The following is a 19919-nucleotide window of genomic DNA, read 5'->3' on the forward strand; positions in this document are numbered from 1 at the left end:
GATGGAACCAGCAGGTATTCACCCTCTGCTGGTGGAGGTGGGAGGGGCAAGCAGTCCTCCCACGGCGCTTGAGACGGAACCGCCAGCTTGAGACGGAACCTGCTGCTCTGCTCCTGGCAGTGGAGGTGGCGGAGGCAGAGGCAGCTCCCGCTGCTCTGCTCCTGGTGGTGGAGGTGGTGGAAGCAGAGGCAGCTCCCGCTGCTCTGCTCCTGCTGGTGGAAGCGGTGGAGGTGGCGGAGACAGAGGCAGCAGGTATTCTTCCTCTGCTGCTGGAGGCCTGGGTGCTGGATGCACGGGCCCCCCCCCTCTGGGCGCTGGATGCACGGGCTCCCCCCCTCTTGGCGCTGGATGCACGGGCTCCCCCCCTCTGGGCGCTGGATGCACGGGCTCCCCCCCTCTGGGCGCTGGATGCACGGGCTCCCCCCCTCTGGGTGCTGGATGCACAGGCTCCCCCCCTCTGGGTGCTGGATACACAGGCTCCCCCCCTCTGGGCGCTGGATGCACGGGCTCCCCCCCTCTGGGTGCTGGATGCACGGGCTCCCCCCCTCTGGGCGCTGGATGCACGGGCTCCCCCCCACTGGGCGCTGGATGCACGGGCTCCCCCCCTCTGGGCGCTGGATGCACGGGCTCCCCCCCTCTGGGTGCTGGATGCACGGGCTCCCCCCTTCTGGGCGCTGGATGCACGGGCTCCCCCCTTCTGGGCGTTGGATGCACGGGCTCCCCCCTTCTGGGCGCTGGATGCTCGGGCTCCCCCCTTCTGGGCGCTGGATGCTCAGGCTCCCCCCTTCTGGGCGCTGGATGCTCGGGCTCCCCCATTCTGGGCGCTGGATGCTCGCGCTCCCCCCTTCTGAGTGCTAGTTCCTCCTCTTCATAATAGTGGAAGGGACAGATGGCAGAGGGGGCACACCTCCGATGGCTGGCTATATCTCCCTGGGTTTCTGGCCATTAGGCGACACTCCTCCTCCCTGTCCTTCACCTCTCGGTCTTTCTTCCATCCTATTTTTTTTTCTAATCCCAAAAAACACTTTTTTGAAAAAAACGAACAAAAAAAAAAAACTCATTTTGCTGTTCCTGGTCCGGCTCCTGGAGGCATTGTTTATCCCACCACTGCCACCATATGTGACCGAGCTGTTGTTGAGTGGCGTGTGTGGTGACGTCACGGACCAGGAAGTACCAGAAACAAAACAGTGGATGGGCGGGTGAAGCTGAACGCTACTGCGGTCAGCGTATTTATTAAATAAACAAAACAAACGATTTGAACAAAACAAAACAGAAACCAAAGGGCACGTTGGCCAAACAAATAAACAGAAACAAGTATATTTACATATAGCAATTGTTTTTCGCTCTGCTTGCTCGTTCTCCCTTGTTCTCCCGTGTTCTCCCGTACTCTCCTCTGTACACTCAACCCCGCAGCACGGACAGCTGCAGGTTCTTATACTCTGGCCGAGGGGTTAACTAGCTGTTAATTATCTTATTACCCCTCGGCCACAGTCTGCACGAGTTTAGTAAGGATGCGTGACTGTCAGCTAGTTAAATAATCAGTAGCTGATCAGCCACGCATCCTCACGAGGTTTTTAAATTATAAAAACAAACAACAAATACGCGGCGCTTTGATCTGCGCCGCAAACAAAAATACTAATAATAATAAATATATATATAGGGGCGGGACACTCCGCCACAGCAAGACAATAAGAGAAGTTGTTTAGGGCATGTATGCTATGGTGTTCCACATTCCACAGTGTAGATCATTTTTGCTCCTATTCTAATCACAATATGTATTAGTAGGTTTCCGGTTACCTTTTTATAATATACAGTACAGTATTTGTAATACTAACATTGTTAACAAGATATGGTCAGCAGGTGTGCTTTTATTTTTATCACTTATACAAGCAAAGCAAAGCAAAACAAGTGTCACTTCCTTACTATTTGTATCTAGTTTCTTATGGTTCAGCTTTCCTAAAAGGTGCTCAATCCAGTGCAATGGTTCTAAAAACAATGAAAACAAAAAAATTTACCTGCTCATGTGACCATGTCCGTTCTGAGCCATCTTTCACACACACATCCAGCCTTAGTTCTGTCCCTGTGGAGCCGTGCTTACTGTCTATACAAAGACTGGATGCAATATTATGAATCTGAAAAGTAAGAAAACCATTCTTAAGTTTGGTTGCCCAAATGAGTTGCAAGGGGTACACATTATAATTTATTTCTTAGCAGACGCCCTTATCCAGGGCAACTTACAAGATATCACATTATTTTTACATACAATTACCCATTTATACAGTTGGGTTTTTTTACTGGAGCAATCTAGGTAAAGTACCTTGCTCAAGGGTACAGCAGCAGTGTCCCCACCGGGGGATTGAACCCATGACCCTCCGGTCAAGAGTCCAGAGCCCTAACCACTACTCCACACTGCTGCCCTACTACTCCACACTGCTGCCCTAGATTTCAAGTTTGTTATATTATGTCGTTCTTAAATCAACTGCATTTTGTTTGTAATGTGAAATGTAATGAGTGCAATACGAGTAGACCTAAATGTCAAACAACTCATGCCATAACAGTAAGCGGACTAGTGATAATGCTGCTAATGCTAACATGAGGTATCCTACCAGATTCTGTTACCAGGGGTGTAGAGCTGGCAATTATCTAAAATCTGTGGGGTATTGCACAGACGGGTAAAATAGACACTTTCAAAAAGTTTAAATTGATTTTTCTTCTTTTTTTTATTTCAAGTATTTTGGCTTTTGAGCTGAAGGACCATCACACTGACCCCTCCAGCCCAAAAGGTAGGAAATGTATGATTAACCCCTAGCTTAATTTAATAAATACAAGCCACATTTTTTATTATTGTTTTTAGGCAATAAGGCAACTGAGGAAGCATAGAGGAGGGCTGAAGAAAGTCAGGAGGTCCTCAGTCTTCTGCAAAATTGTCTAAAACATAGGCTTGCGAAAGACCCATTCAAGATTGTGAAGAACTTATTCACCAGCAAAAAGAATGGTATACTTACAGCAACTAAGCCCAAATTGGAGAGATATCTTAAAGGCAAACTACACAGCAGCTGAGGGCAGCAAATTTAGGGGGCAGAAAAAAACAATAAATAAAATCAAGGAACCTGTATTATATGCGAAGAACCACGGTAGTAAAATGCGTTCATTATATCTTTTATGCTGTTCTATACTATAGACTAGAGAAAATTACTTTATGACTGACTTGAGCCATAATGGAGACACAAAGTTTCAATAAGTAAGCTACTAGACAGGCATTGATTTTCGCCGTCAGAACAAGAATTTGGTATGTTAATAATTTAAACTTAGGTGAATTTACGGTATTTAGACAGTAAATACCAATGCTAATAAAACATAGACGTTACACATTATTGTTATTCTTATGTGTTTATAATGTGGATCTGCCATACGTTGTCTGTGGCGCACTGTGACAGGGTGGACGAGTGGTCTGACGTCACGGCAGAAGCAGGAAGGGAAAATAAACTGACACCAGAGAGTACTGCAGGTAAAGTAAAGAATCGACTGGCTGCCGTCTTTATTAACAAAAACAAAAATAAATAAAATATTCAAACAAAAACACTGTGCTCGCAGAGCAAAATAAAAGGTTTAAACAAAACAAATCTCGAACACAGAAATAAATAATAATACAACACAGGTCAGGCTGGGCAGATTGCCTTCACTGTTCCTATGTTATTTAAGTTGCGTTTCTCTTTTCAATCGCCATCTCTCTGCTCACTCTCTCCTCTCTAACACCCACCCTGAGCTGGAGAGCTACAGCCTTTTTATATCGTGGCCGAGGGGTTTAACTAGCTTGTAATTAATTATTCTATTACCCCTCGGCCACAATCTACACGAGTTTTCTAATTATTTTGTGGATGGGGCTTCCCATCCACGTTACAAAATAATAAACAAAACGGCTACGCCGTCATCTAAACATAATAATTATAATAAATACAAAAACAAACTGCACAGGGGCGGAGGGGGAGACCCCGATCTAAAAATAAACAAAACAATGTACAGGGCACCTCGCCCTGTTACACACACTCGGTTTCATTTCCAGGTTACTTATTTAAAAAAAAAAAAAAAAAAAAAACACAGACTTCATTATACTACACACACAAACGGCATTAAAATAAACTTCATAGATTTTAATCTTTCTGAATCTCAGTTTTCACATTATTCTAACAGTCACAACATTAAAAAACAAAAGTTTAAATATTTTGGGCCGGTATTTCGAAAACGAAACCAAATTCCAAACTCACAAAAACTATATCATTGGTTGAGGTATGACACAGGCCCGGTTTTTGGGATGGAACCGCATAACAGTCTCGCGTTTTGATTGGTCCATGTCTGTCACATGAATATGTCGTCACACGAGTGGAAAAGCGTGCAGGCATTTTTAACATTGTGATCAGATAGAGAGAGTGATCTGCTTTCCACAACCTTACCATTAAAATATAATATGGTATTACACTGTACTGATATTACAAACTATGAGGAATTACTTTATATAAATTATCATGTTATGCACAAATGTAAGAATTGGCTTTCTGTGGTGGTGTACTTTTTTCTTTCAAGTAGCATATATCTATAATCGTTTTTGCGATATATTTTAATATAAAACATATACGCTATTGCAGTTTTGTTACAGGATACATTAGTTTATCTCTAATGTAATCACAGCTTTACATATAGACTGCCCCTGTTTTCATTTACGTCCCAAATTCTGGGCCGCTTTACTTTTCAGATAATGTCCCAAATTCTGGGCCGATTTGGTTTGCAGATAACATCCCAAATTCTGGGCCGCTTTGGTTTTTAGATAACGTCCCAAATTCTGGGCCGCTTTGATTTTTAGATAACGTCCCAAATTCTGGGCCGCTTTGGTTTTTAGATAATGTCCCAATTTCTGGGCCGCTTTGATAACATCACAATTTCTGGGCTGCTCTGGTTTACAGATAACGTTCCGAATTCTGCATTTTCGAATTCAGGCCAGTTTTTGAGATATTCTGCTTAGCTGACAGCCGAGTTTCTAAGTCATGCATGCACAGTTTACCATAAACTGGACCGTTAATTCATTTAAGAGTACATGAATCAAAGTTAATGTATTTTTTACTCTCCTCAGAAAACATTTAGGAACATGGTATACCAAAAAAAAGAAGGTCATCTCATTTGCTTATGTAATGTCCATCAATATATAGTGAGGCATAGGGGTTTATCAGAACTTCTGGGTTTAAGAGACCAGTGCCCTTCAACAACTTCAAATAAATCCTATTGTATTGTATTAGTCAGCATTTCCCATATCTATTCCTGATCATTTATACTGTAGATCAGGGGTTTTCAACCTTTTTTTGAAACTGTAGCCCTTCTATCTGGAGGTTTCAGCTCGAGTACCCCTTTACAATTTTCGCTCAACTGAATGGTACCTCAGTTACAATAAAATGGAGAATAATCTGATGACCCCCCCCCCCCCCCCCCCCACGTTTATTTAATAAATCTGGGTGACAAACTGCTGGTTTAGGACAAAACAACAAATCATTCCAAAAACACTTGAATCAGTTAGGCACTACTAGTCTGACACTACAGGCCTTTAAATTGCAGTACCAATTTGCAAGTTGCTAAGTGGTTGCGTTCCTCAAATTTGCACTGCAAAGTGATATCTTAAAGAATAGGGTATATAGTGCATTTTTTCGCCTCCCCTCGCTTTTGGTGCAAAACTGTGCTCCGATACACTCAGGCTGATACTGTGATCACAAAACACTTGGAATAGACTTAAATTGGTGCTTCTGTACTCTTTTTAGATGCACAACAATCTTAGCTAAAGAAAATGGGTTCCTTCGAGTTCGTAAGACCCACGACCGCCATTAGCTGAGCCTTACCCCGATGGTGTTTTTATAATGGGATTTGCCATAGGGAAGGGGGTGGTCTCTTATCGTACCCGTATCTCCACGACCCCTGGGCCAACAAACTCAGGACATTCTTTGCGTGCACAAGAGTCTTAGCTAAAGAAAGACATCAGCCACGGGTTCAAACGTCACCCCACCGCCAGATGGTGGGCGTTGCCCCAAAGGGGTTTTATAATGGGATTTCCCATAGACATTTTTCAGGGTGCTGTATCTCGGGTTCCGGGGGTCCCCAAGACTTGAAAATCGGTATGGAGGTCCACCTCGGGGCCCCTGTCGATCCCTCCAAGTGACGTGTCCCCAGCTAGAAAGGACACCAGTTTAGACTTTTTTTGCCAACCTGGAGCTTTCTAGGCCCCGGGGTCATGGAGATATGACCCCAAAAAGGGTAGTTTTTGGACATTTTTGACAGAGCGTATCTCGGGTTCTGTGGGGGTTAGGAACTTGATTTTTTTTTTGCGTTGTGGCCCCATGGGGCCCCGCACAAGGAGTCACCATTTTCATGGTTCAAATGCCAGGACGGCTTGGCAAAGTGAATTTTTTCGTCATGACATGAGTTTTTGGGTGAACCACCACACCTTTTTAGGGGGTGGTTTGGGGTGCTCCCCCGAGTCTATATCACTTTGAATGGTGGTTCTACGTGCTCGGGTTCGAGAGATATGCCTGAAAATGTGTTTTATAACACTGCCATAGACATGAATGGGGCTGAATACCCGAAAATATATTTTGCAAAGAATTGCTACGGTGGGTGTATGCGTGCAGGGGTTGCATGCATGGTGGTGTGTGCGTGCAGGGGTTGCATGGTGGTGTGTGCGTGCAGGGGTTGCATGGTGGGTGTATGCGTGCAGGGGTTGCATTGTGGGTGTATGCGTGCAGGGGTTGCATGGTGGTGTGTGCGTGCCAGGGTTGCATGGTGGGTGTATGCCTGCAGGGGTTGCATGGTGGGTGTATGCGTGCAGGGGTTGCATGGTGGTGTGTGCGTGCCAGGGTTGCATGGTGGTACACGTGTGTGGGGGGGAATTGGAGTTCAGGTTTTGCGCACAAGAGGGGCGGGGAAAAGACTGGGAAGCGTAGGGTAAAAGAAAAATTACTACAGTCATTTATTTTCACTTTCGACTCCCAGTCTCCTTTCCCTCACTTTATGATTTTATTTTGTGATTATTTAATTATTGTCAAAATAAACGGCCTTCATCTACTCACAGTTGCAGTCTCATTTCTGTCCAAAAAGAACCTGAAACACTACAATATATTGATGGACGTTACATAAGAAAACGAGATGTCCTTTTTTCGGAATACCACGTTCCTTCCCAAAAATGTGTTTTAATATTAGCCTTTAATAAAGGAAAACGACTGCTTAAATTAATTTTCATGTATCTATTTCAGTGCATTGTAGTTTCTTCATATAATAAGAAATGCGTTTTTTAACATTTACATTTTTGTTTTTTTCATTAAAAAAAAAAAAAAAAAAGATTTCTGGGGAGAGTAAAAAATACATGAACTTTGATTAATGTACTAAGGGTTACTCTCAAATGAATTCACGATCCAGTTTATGGTAAACTGTGCATGCATGACTTAGAAACTCGGCTGTCAGCTGATTCCCCTAAACTGGGCTGAATTCGGAAATGCAAAGCGGCCCAGAATTTGGGACGTTATCTAAAAACCAACGCGGCCCAGAATTTGGGACGTTATCTAAAAACCAAAGCGGCCCAGAATTTGGGACGTTATCTAAAAACCAAAGCGGCCCAGAATTTGGGACGTTATCTAAAAACCAAGGCGGCCCAGAATTTGGGACGTTATCAAAAAACCAAAGCGGCCCAGAATTTGGGACATTATCTGAAAAGCAAAGCGGCCCAAAATTTGGGACGTAAATGAAAACAGGGGCAGTCTATATGTAAAACTGTGATTACATTAGAGATAAACTAATGTATCCTGTAACAAAACTGCAATAGCGTATATGTTTTATATTAAAATATATCGCAAAAACGATTATAGATATATGCTACTTGAAAGAAAAAAGTACACCACAACAGAAAGCCAATTCTTACATTCGTGCATAACATGATAATTTATATAAAGTAATTCCTCATAGTTTGTAATATCAGTACAGTGTAATACCACATTATATTTTAATGGTAAGGTTGTGGAAAGCAGATCACTCTCTCTATCTGATCACAATGTTAAAAATGCCTGCACGCTTTTCCACTCGTGTGACGACATATTCATGTGACAGACATGGACCAATCAAAACGCGAGACTGTTATGCGGTTCCATCCCAAAAACCGGGCCTGTGTCATACCTCCATTGGTTAGTGCAATGCGTCCGGAAGACACACCTCTTTGAATTATTACCATATCAGGGGTGGTTTTGTAAGATATTTGGGTGGGATTAAGTGACGTGCTTCAGGTTTTTATGACGAAGTTCCCACCCTCTGAGACAATGACAACAAGACGTTCTGGTGCTGTGAGTGTTAGAAGGCGCCAAACAGTGATAAACAGCATTCGTTTTGTGCAAAATTTGACATGTCATTATTAACAAATGGGGAGATGCATGAGATCTATACATTTGCCAGAAGAAGTAACGAACGATTTGTATCTTGCAGTTTATAACACCTGTTTACTGTCTTCTTTATTTTGCTCTTACTTGAATGTGATCTTATCGTACTTTTATAACTGCTCTTATCTGTATTATGATATTCTGTAATGTGATATTTTATAATGTGATAACTTGTAATGTGATATTTTATAATGCAATACTTTGTATTGTGATATTTTTAACTTGCTTAACTTGTAAGTGGCTCTGGATAAGGGCGTCTGCTAATAATAATAATAATAATAATAATAATAATAATAATAATAATAATCGTAACCAGTCTCTATATTAAAAATGTGCAAGCATGAACAGTATTTCAAATGCGCGATATGCACATATATAAAAACATGATTAGTGTGTGTAGAACTAGAAGCTCCATTAATACGTGGGATACATTTAAAAGGCATGTTTCTACTTGCAACCAGACGCGTGGTTGACAGCACTAACACGGATGGTATGACTGGTCAGATGTCACAGGGCAGCTCAGACAGTGCAGACACTCAGGGCTAGTAGCATCGATACAATTCACGGTGGATCTAGATCTGATTCAGCAAATGTGCTAGACTGTTTAAATACATGGATTTGTAATATAGAAAGGAAGTTAAAACATGTGGAAGACATGACTTTGCAATGCACAGATTTAGTTTAAAATGGATTACATTTATAACATTAAGAAAATGCTTCATATTAATTATGTATATTCACATTACCATACTACTAAAAATATTGCATAATGGGTATAATTATAATTTTGTAAGAGACAAATAAATGCCCTTTAAAACTTGTTATAATACGTTACGTTTCTGTATATTATAAACAAAACCAATGCATTTAAATGTGATGCCTGTGCATTGTCTCCTGGTGCCACGCCCTCCTGTCTTGGCACAGTGTCAGATGTGTTTTTAGGGATAGGCCCTAGCGTGATAATAATAAAAAGGTCTTTCAATGTAAAATCACAATCTAGCTTGGAATTTTTCCATGAAAAGTTTTAATATTTTAGTGACAAATCTTTTATTTATTTTTTAATTCTAAAAGCTAAAGTCAGGAGAGTGCAAAACTTAAATCCAAGATGGTCACCGGATAGGAACTGTAGTTCAATTTGGTGCATAATAAAGCATTTTTTAATGTTTTAAAACGTATATATATATATATATATATATATATATATATATATATATATATATATATATATATATATATATATATATATATAAATTTAAGATATGTTTAAGTTAAGTAAAAACTATTAATAATAACCTATTTGGGGTTTTGTTTGTTGAAATCTAAAAAAAGTTTGCCCACCCTATTATTACTTCTACCCTGGACAGCAATGATGAAAAAGGGCAACCTAACTAAATAATTAATTAGTTACTAGAATCAGATTTGGCAAATATTTGAGATATATGAAGAAGGTTCTTTTTTTTTTTTTTGTAGGGCCCAGTATCTTCATTCATTCATAAAGCGCTGAGTCGTGTTATCTGTGGCAGCTCAAGGGAGCCTTTCTGGTGCAATTCAAAGAAACAGATCAATAGAGCTGCTATTTCTCCCACATTTAAAATAAACTGTTTTCATTAAACCACTATTAATCAAGGTCTTTTCACAAACATGCAATTTGTACCATTATTTCTGGAAGAAAAATAAAACTAATATGTTCAAAGTAGGTTTCCTGCTATTCAATTTAATTTTTTTTGCCAAATCGACAATTAATATTGATTGAACTTTATGCTTTAAAAAAACAAACAAACACAGTGTGGCAGAGCAGGGCTCTGCCCTTATAAATATTGGCAGGGATGGGGTTAAATTCTCCTCCTTGCCCAGGTTTATTGTGTCAGGTGGGAATCATTTAACATCAATTAGCACCCAGCCATCGGACATAAAAGGAGGTCTCAGCTCCTCAGTAGAGAGAGGTAGCAAGCAGGTATTTTTGTTGCTTGCTGGGTTTTTCTTTGTGTGCTGTTTTTTTTTTTTTTAATTTTTGTAGTCCAGTGAAGGCATGGTTCAGCCTGAAAGCCTTATTTTTTGTAAGTTTTAGTTTGTGTTTATTGTTTCTGTTTTAAAAAACATTTTTGTTCGGCCCTCGTGCCTGTTTATTTTGTGATTTTTATTTAATAAAAGTATTTTGTTTGAACTGCAGTCTGTCTCTGGGCCTCATCCCTTGCGCCATCCTGTCACACACAGACTTTTTATGCCATTGAGAAACGTGTCATTTAGCAAAGCCCCTTTATCATATTCAACATGCAACAAAACCATGGTTACTAACATTCTAATTGAAATTACGTTTGGTTACAGCAGAGCTTATACCTTGTAAAGATAAAGATCCTACACAAGTTAAAAAATTGTCTGAAATAAACCGTAGAATACGCAGCATATAAAATGGATTACAAGCTTTTATTGCATAAATTTACGAGTAAAAATAATATGCACGGAACAAAACATTACATCATTGAACAGAACTAACTTGCACTTATTATTCAGAGTCTGAGCTCCCCCTCTCCTGCTTCAGCACAGCTGGACTCAGAGTCACTGGAAGGCAAGGCAGACGGGCCCGCTTCGTCCTGCCACGGAGATGTCGGTCAGGGGATTGTGCACAATCCTCTAACTGTTTTCCTCTCCCGCACCATTTATAAATCAAACTGGTAACTGTTACAGTATACCTATAGCAAAAGCCTACCTACACCTTAACCTGCTAATTGCAAAAGTAGGCGCTTTGAATGAAAGGCGCTTGAGCTGGCAAATGAAAGTGCACAGTCGGTACAGGTCTTGATGATTGACAGTCATTTAATCGAATGAGAGCATTCTGTAGCTGCTGCAGTCAACGAGTTCAATCACAACTGGGTGAAATGACAGTGACAGTGAAACTAACAGATCACTGAGATGATTGACAGCGACCCCTAGCCATTCAGAGTGGAATGGAGACGGCACAGACAGTATGTATAAAAACTAAACAAACTATATATGATTTCTAAATTGTTATTTTTGGTACAAAAATTAAAAAAAATAGCGAGTGGTTTTACCGACACTTATGCTATATAAATTTATTTCAGTCGAACTCTCATTTATTTCAGTCGAACTCTCATTTATTTCAGTCGAACTCTCATTTTTTGTGAATTAGACGTTTAACAAGCTTTACCGATTAATATCGAAAAGTAGCAAGCCTAGTTAAAAGTAACAAACATATTTTTTGTATCCACTATTATTAGTATACATTGTACATCTACTATGCCCATCTATCAAAGTATCTATGCTGTCTATCTGTGTACTTTTTTTTTTTTATATTATCTGAGTTTTTCTGGCAGTGGAGCAGGTATGGCAAAGTCCAGGTCTTTGTTCCAACCATATTTTAGGTCTTAATGAGCCAATAAATCCTCCAGCCAGACCCCAGAGTACTTTGCTATTAATATATAGTAGAATGCCCCTAAGGACTGCAGTAGAGTGTATTCTCATTTCTGCAGTAGAGTGTATTTGACCGTTGAAAAATTGATCCCTGGCACTCAAACATACCACATATTGGCCAATTCATCAAAGCTGTACACTCAAGATTGCAAGTTGCTTCATTTTTTGTGTAATAAAAACACACCTGTAATTTTTCCTTAAAGCACTCTTCAGAGGTAGTTATTTCTAGTTTTGTAACATTGTCAGTATTATTGTCTTGTCACAGAAACTACTGGTTTCACAGATCATGGTTAGTGCTAATCAGGGTCTGTGAAACCAGCTGAAAGGGTTCAAACTGGATTTTGCAGTAAAATAGTGTCCATTATGCATTATATTGTTTGTTTGTTTTTTCCAGTGTATTTGTGCGCAGACTGACTGTACAACATAATCCCAATTGTATTGATATTTTTATTCACACACAGATAAATCAACCGGATACCCTGCATGTTTAGAAGATAAATTATTTTTCGCCTGGTGAAAGCTCCCGAGTAAATGTTGAGAACTGTTTTTCCTAGCTAATTTATGACACATGATGTGTGATTAAAAATTTAAATAGGATCAGCAAGATGTTTAAAAACAGGAAATGACCCGGTAGAAGTCGTCCACATCGGTACAAAAAACATTGGAAGAGACAGACCAAGATCCCTGCAAAACAAATTCAGAGAGCTAGGAAGGAAATTAAAAGACAAGACCAAAACTGTGGTATTTTCTGGGATACTGCCAGCACCCTACAAAGGAGCATATGGATAGCTGGAAATAAATCATCTAAACACATGGTTGAAATCGTGGTGCACACAGGAAGGCTTCACCTTCCTTGAACATTGGACCACATTCTACAACAAGGACTATCTATATAGATGGGACTGCACTTCCTCGAGGAGGTTCAGAAGCATTTAAACTAGAAAGGAAGGGGGGAGAAATCAACAAAATAACAGAAGGGAGACCACATCAAAACAAGGGCAACAACTCAGGTAAGATAGACATTAAATGTATTTATCTAAATGCTAGATGTCTGAGAAACAAAATGTTAGAACTTGAAGCTACTGCACTAACAAGTAACAACAATGTGATAGGTGTTACAGAAACTTGGTTATCCGAGAGTTATGGAGACGAATATAATATTAGTGGGTATATATGGTATAGGAAAGACAGACAGACGAGGCGGAATCAATGCAGAATCAATATGGGTCAGAATAATGGACAAAAATTCAAAGGGCATAATAATAGGGGCATGCTATATCCCGCCAAATTCAGAAAGCGAGCAGATGAAATTGAAATGGTGGAAATGACAAATGACTGCTTCCTAACGGAATTTGTCAAGGCACCGACTAGAGGGGAGGCATGCATTAATTTAGTCTTTTCAAATAACGAAAACAGAATAACTAAAACAGAGGTCAGAGAACCATTAGCAAACGCAGACCACAACATTGTCTCATTTTAAGTGCTTTTTAAAACCCCAAAAGTAATGACTAAAGCTAAGGTTTACAATTTTAGAAAGGCAAACTATGAAGGTATGAAACAGAGACTAGCAGAAGTAGATTGGAGTAAAATAGAGAAAACATCCACGGAAAAAGGACGGCTGTTTTTTAAAAATGTAGTACTAGAACCTCAAAACAAATACATCCCAAAAGTAGACAAATCTAAATCTAGAACAAAATTACCCAAATGGTTTAATAGATCCATTAAAAAAAAAATATTCAGAGAAAAAAGGCACTTTACAGAGCGTTTAAAAGGGAACAAGAACAAAGTATACAGAAAGATAACCTGGAACTGCAAACACAAGTCAAAAAGGAAGTTGGAAAGGCCAAGACAGAGACAGAAATGAGCATTGCTAAGGGGGATAAAACCAATTCCAAAAAGTTTTTCCAATATTATAACAGCAAGAGAACATTCAAGGAGGAGGTAAAATGTCTAAGAGATGCAAATGGCAAAATCATAGATGAAGAGAAAAAAATAGCAAATATATTAAATTATTACTTTTCACAAGTTTTTACAAAGGATGATACGGACAACATGCCCCACATGTCGACCTGTTCCTATCCAGTTTTAAATAACTTTAGCATAACAGAGGCAGAAGTGTTAAAGGGACTAGGAGCTCTTAAAATAAACAAATCCCCTGCAACAGTCTCTTGACACGGGTTGTACCGACAGACTGGAGAATTAGGGGAGTGGAGAAACCTCAAAATGGAGCGAGTTGACCAGTGGAGTACCACAGGGATGAGTATTAGGTCCTCTGCTATTCCTAATCTACATTAATGATTTAGATTCTGGTATAGTAAGCAAACTTAAACTATAGTGCCCACCACTAAAAATGTATTCAACTGCCTAGATTGTGAAATCCAAACATTTCTAATTCTATAATCAGCAGTGTGGAGTAGTGGTTAGGTCTCTGGACTCTTGACCGGAGGGTTGTGGGTTCAATCCCAGGTGGGGACACTGCTGCTGTACCCTTGAGCAAGGTACTTTACCTAGATTGCTCCAGTAAAAACCCAACTGTATAAATGGGTAATTGTATGTAAAAATAATGTGATATCTTTTAACAATTGTAAGTCGCCCTGGATAAGGGTGTCTGCTAAGAAATACATAATAATAATAATAATAATAATAATAATAATAATAATAATATAGTAAGCAAACTTGTTAAATTTGCAGACGACACAAAAATAGGAGGAGTGACAAACACTGTTGCAGCAGCAAAGGTCATTCAGCATTCAGCATTCAGAACTTGGCAGACACATGGCAAATTACATTTAATAGAGAAAAGTGTAAGGTACTGCACGCAGGCAATACAAATGTGCAATATAAATGTCATATAGGAGATACTGAAATTGAAGAAGGAAACTATGAAAAAGACCTAGGAGTTTATGTTAACTCAGAAATGTCTTCATCTAATAAATGGGGGGAAGCTATAAAAAAGGCCAACAAGATGCTCGGATATATAGTGAAAAGTGTTGAATTTAAATCAAGGGTAGTAATGTTAAAACTTTACAATACATTAGTATGACCTCAACTAGAATATTGTGTTCAGTTCTGGTCACCTCACTACAAAAAGGATTGCTGCTCTAGAAAGAGTGCAAACAAGGTAGACCAGAATTATTCTGGGTTTAAAAGGCATGTCATATGCAGACAGGCTTAAAGAGTTGAATCTATTCAGTCTTGAACAAAGAAGACTATGCGGTTATCTGATTCATACATTCAAAATTCTAAAAGGTATTGACAATGTCGACCCAAGGGACTTTTTCGACCTGAAAAAAGAAACAAGGACCAGGGGTCACAAATGGAGATTAGATAAAGCGCCATTTAGAACAGAAAATAGGAGGCACTTATTTACACAGATAATCAAGGGTCTGGAACCAACTCCCCAGGAATGTTGTTGAAGCTGACACCCTGGGATCCTTCAAGAAGCTGCTTGATGAGATTCTGGGATCAATAAGCTACTAACAAACGAGCAAGATGGTCCGAACGGCCTCCTCTCATTTATAACACCGTGTAACAATTTTTTTTTTTTTTTTGTTCCTGGGTAGTAAGTGTTATTTCCTAATTGCTTATGCCTCAAAAGTATAGAAAATGGCTATTATTCCCCACAAACTTTGCTTTTGTGACCAGGACAGCGATATTTTGAAATGTACCTATTTCCAATGAGAAAACGGGCGAATTTGTGTCTTTTCGTTCACATAAAGTCAGAAAAAAACAACATATGAATCCAAACTAACATGTATTTATACTAAAGTAATACAAAAATGACCACAAAAAGTGAGTAGTTTTTCGAGATTTACGATTATACTGTAAATCACTTTCACGAATCAGCCCCCAAATGTAGTCTCCCATCATGTTCTCGTTATACTGTCCTTCACTGACAGCTCATCCAGGAGCCTCAAAGCCGTGCTGCTCCATAATGGTAACAAGTACCCGTCTCTTCCCCTGGCTCACTCGGTGCACCTCAAAGAGGATTACAACAGCATCAAGACCTTGCTGGATGCCTTGAAGTATGATGAGTATGGCTGGGACCCCCGGAAGGTGCTGATGCCACCACTGCACATCAAATTGGGCCTTATGAAACAATTTGTCAGAGCTCTAGATAAGGAGTCGGCAGCCTTCAGGTACCTTCAAGACTTCTTCCCTAAGCTGTCTGAGGCAAAGGTCAAAGCCGGTGTCTTCGTCGGACCACAGATAAAGAAGATCCTGGAGTGCAATGAATTCCCCAAGAAGCTCACTAGTAAGGAGAAAGCGGCTTGGAACAGCTTTGTCGCAGTGGTTCGGGGCTTCCTGGGCAATCACAAGGCCGAAAACTATGTGGAGCTGGTTGAGACTCTGGTGAAGAACTACGGCACAATGGGCTGTAGGATGTCCCTCAAAGTCCATATCCTTGATGCTCATCTTGATAAATTCAAGGAGAACATGGGAGCTTACTCGGAGGAGCAAGGCGAGCGCTTCCACCAGGATATACTGGACTTTGAACGCCGCTACCAAGGACAGTATAACGAGAACATGATGGGAGACTACATTTGGGGGCTGATTCGTGAAAGTGATTTACAGTATAATCGTAAATCTCGAAAAACTACTCACTTTTTGTGGTCATTTTTGTATTACTTTAGTATAAATACATGTTAGTTTGGATTCATATGTTGTTTTTTTCTGACTTTATGTGAACGAAAAGACACAAATTCGCCCGTTTTCTCATTGGAAATAGGTACATTTCAAAATATCGCTGTCCTGGTCACAAAAGCAAAGTTTGTGGGGAATAATAGCCATTTTCTATACTTTTGAGGCATAAGCAATTAGGAAATAACACTTACTACCCAGGAACAAAAATTGTGTTACATAGTGTAGTCTTTCTTATGTTCTAAAATACAACACTGACAACACAGGACACAACAAAGTTAACATAGTGGATTTCTTGTAAGCATTACAGGGAGTTCTGTAACACTTTAATGTTAATTTCCTGTTAAACAATTGAAGTTTTAAAATACAAAAATCATGAATAAAAGAAAAGCAGTTTAAACACAAGTTATAAGGCAATTCATTCAAATTACAGGAACATCATGGCTTCGAAGTCATTTCTCTTTTGACCTACGGCACCATCTGGTACATGAACAAGTGAGTATGACCGAAGTTTAGGATGTTGAAAGATCAACTTTGTAGAACTGATTATTCTAATAAACATGGTGTGTGCTGTGCCCATCAATGTGCTAATTAATGCTGCCACCAAATATGATCTGCTTTTTCAATGAAATTACCCAGGAGCAAGATAACACACTACAAACTGGGCAAACAATATTAACTGGTCCCTTTTCCAGTCACTGTAAAGGTGTAAATTCAACAGCTAATACTTTACCTACTGGCAGGATGTGAAAGCAGCTGGGATGGACAGTAGTTTATAGAACCTGTCAAATAGGTTTATCACTCTCAGTACAGCTCTGGTTTCTGGAAGATTTGTGAAACTGAATTTAAATTTCATGGACTTATTTTTCAAGATAAGTGCATTTGGTGTCCCCTTTATATTACATAGTGGAACATTCTGTAACTCAAAATTATTTCTTTAATCACAACACAAACTTTGGGTTTTCACACACTTCTGTTTATTTAACTTATTTGTTGTGTTTTTAAATAATTATTATTATTATTTATTATTATTATTATTATTATTATTATTATTATTATTATTATTATTATTATTATTATTATTTCTTTCTTAAATGACACAAGCAGTGTGATATTTACATTGTTACCAACATTTCCAGCTGCTGTCAAACTGAAACAACGTGATGTTATACCAGTTATTAGTGGAGGATTGTCTGAAACTAATAGTAAAAAATTGAGCAGGTAAGAAGAGCTTTCTGCAGGGAAGATGTTCTCTTTCACTGCTTGATAGAATGTGAATCATTGGCTGGGTTTCCATGCAGTTCAGAAACTCCAAATTCTCTCTCCATTGTCGTGAGAATGTGATGTTGCACGCACATATCAAGCACTTTCCTCACGCTACAGGAATTGCGTGGCCAAAACATGGTACAACTTAAAAGGGTGAGTAAATCACCTGCTCTTGCTAAAAAAACACACAAATTGACCAAAAACATTTTTTCTTTTACAAGAAAACATGTTCAAAAGCTGTACTTTATGCTCACAAGACTTCAGCAGTGAAGATCCTGTGTGTGACTTCCTATTATAACTAAAGGCTGTACCAAGCAATTCTGTATCAATACAGACATGCTCAAATTTGTTGGTACCCCTCCACAAAAAACGAAGAATGCACAATTTTCTCTGAAATAACTTGAACCTGACAAAAGTAATTGGCATCCACCATTGTTTATTCCATATTTAACAGAAATCAGACTTTGCTTTTGATTTTTTATTCAACATAATATTGTAAATAATAAAACAAATGAAAATGGCATGGACAAAAATGATGGGACCGCTAACCTAATATTTTGTTGCACAACCTTTAGAGGCAATCACTGCAATCAAACGTTTTCTGTAGCTCTCAATGAGACTTCTGCACCTGTTAACAGGTAGTTTGGCCCACTCTTCCTGAGCAAACTGCTCCAGCTGTCTCAGGTTTGATGGGTGCCTTCTCCAGACTGCAAGTTTCAGCTCTTTCCATAGATGTTCGATAGGATTCAGATCAGGACTCATAGAAGGCCACTTCAGAATAGTCCAATGTTTTGTTCTTATCCATTCTTGGGTGCTTTTAGCTGTGTGTTTTGGGTCATTATCCTGTTGGAGGACCCATGACCTGCGACTGAGACAGTACTTTCTGACACTGGGCAGTCCGTTTCGCTCCAGAATGCCTTGATAGTCTTGAGATTTCATTGTGCCCTGCACAGATTCAAGGCACCCTTGGAGTTCAGCTTGTATCTCTTTGGCAGTTATCCTTTGTTCTTTTTCTACCATTCGCACTGTCCTTCTCTTCAATCTGGGGTCGATTTTCCTCTTGCGGCCGCGCCCAGGGAGGTTGGCTACAGTTCCATGGACCTTAAACTTCTTAATAATATTTGCAACTGTTGTCACAGGAACATCAAGCTGCTTGGAGATGGTCTTGTAGCCTTTACCTTTACCATGCTTGTCTATTATTTTCTTTCTGATCTCCTCAGACAACTCCCTCCTTTGCTTTCTCTGGTCCATGTTCAGTGTGGTGCACACAATGATACCTAACAGCACAGTGACTACTTTTCTCCATTTAAATAGGCTGAATGACTGATTACAAGATTGGAGACATGTGTGATACTAATTAAAGAAACTAATTAGTTTGAAATATCACTATAATCCAATTATTTATTATCTTTTCTAAGGGGTACCAACAAATGTGTCCAGGCCATTTTAGAATATCTTTGTAGAATAAGCAATAATTCATCTCTTTTCACAGCTTCTTTGCTTTATTCTATGACATACCAAAGGCATGCAAGTATACATGATAAAATAGCTTTTAATTTCATCACTTTTCAGGAGGAATGAAGCATTATTTCAATGAGCTGTAAGGGTACCAACAAATTCGAGCACGTCTGTAACTGAGGTCTATGACACCATTTATTCAACGTTTCAAATTATTGCAATTTGACTCATAAAATTATAGTGCTTTATAGTTGACTTGTTTTATAAGCAAGGAATAAATAACAAAGCCCTTTGCAAAGCACAGAAAGAGATCATTTGTTATTTTCATGTTTGGTCATTGAACAACTGATTGCTTTAATCTGAGAGTTTTCTGTCCCTTAGCAATACGATGCAATTCATTGTACACTAGCCTTAAGTAGTGTCTATCATGGGTACCTACCAAAGACAAAAAAGTCACGTTTCTACCCCAAAATGTATTAAATTAGCATAGCTGGGAATTCGTGCCAGTGGTCTCCTGTAGTGCTACTGTGGGCTACCGACGTCGGCACCAAGGTTTAGAGACCGTGTATAGAATTGAAATAAAATCTCTTAAACCTAATTCATAGAGCAAGATTTGTTGTAGAAGCATGAAAACATGAAAGAACTTCATAGTATTTGAATTCAGGAGGA

General features: G+C 39.4%; 1 protein-coding gene across 1 annotated transcript in view; it reads right to left on the reverse strand.

Annotated features, from left to right (window-relative positions):
- The window catches only part of LOC117420789 (polypeptide N-acetylgalactosaminyltransferase-like 6), a 411476-nt gene that overhangs the window by 4432 nt on the left and 387125 nt on the right, over positions 1-19919 (reverse strand). The window contains exon 11 of the mRNA XM_034034425.2: positions 2016-2132. Within this exon, the coding sequence (XP_033890316.1) occupies positions 2016-2132 (117 nt within the window). The remainder of the gene's footprint in view (positions 1-2015; positions 2133-19919) is intronic.

Source organism: Acipenser ruthenus, chromosome 1 (genome assembly GCF_902713425.1).
Source record: "Acipenser ruthenus chromosome 1, fAciRut3.2 maternal haplotype, whole genome shotgun sequence".
NCBI lineage: Eukaryota > Metazoa > Chordata > Actinopteri > Acipenseriformes > Acipenseridae > Acipenser > Acipenser ruthenus.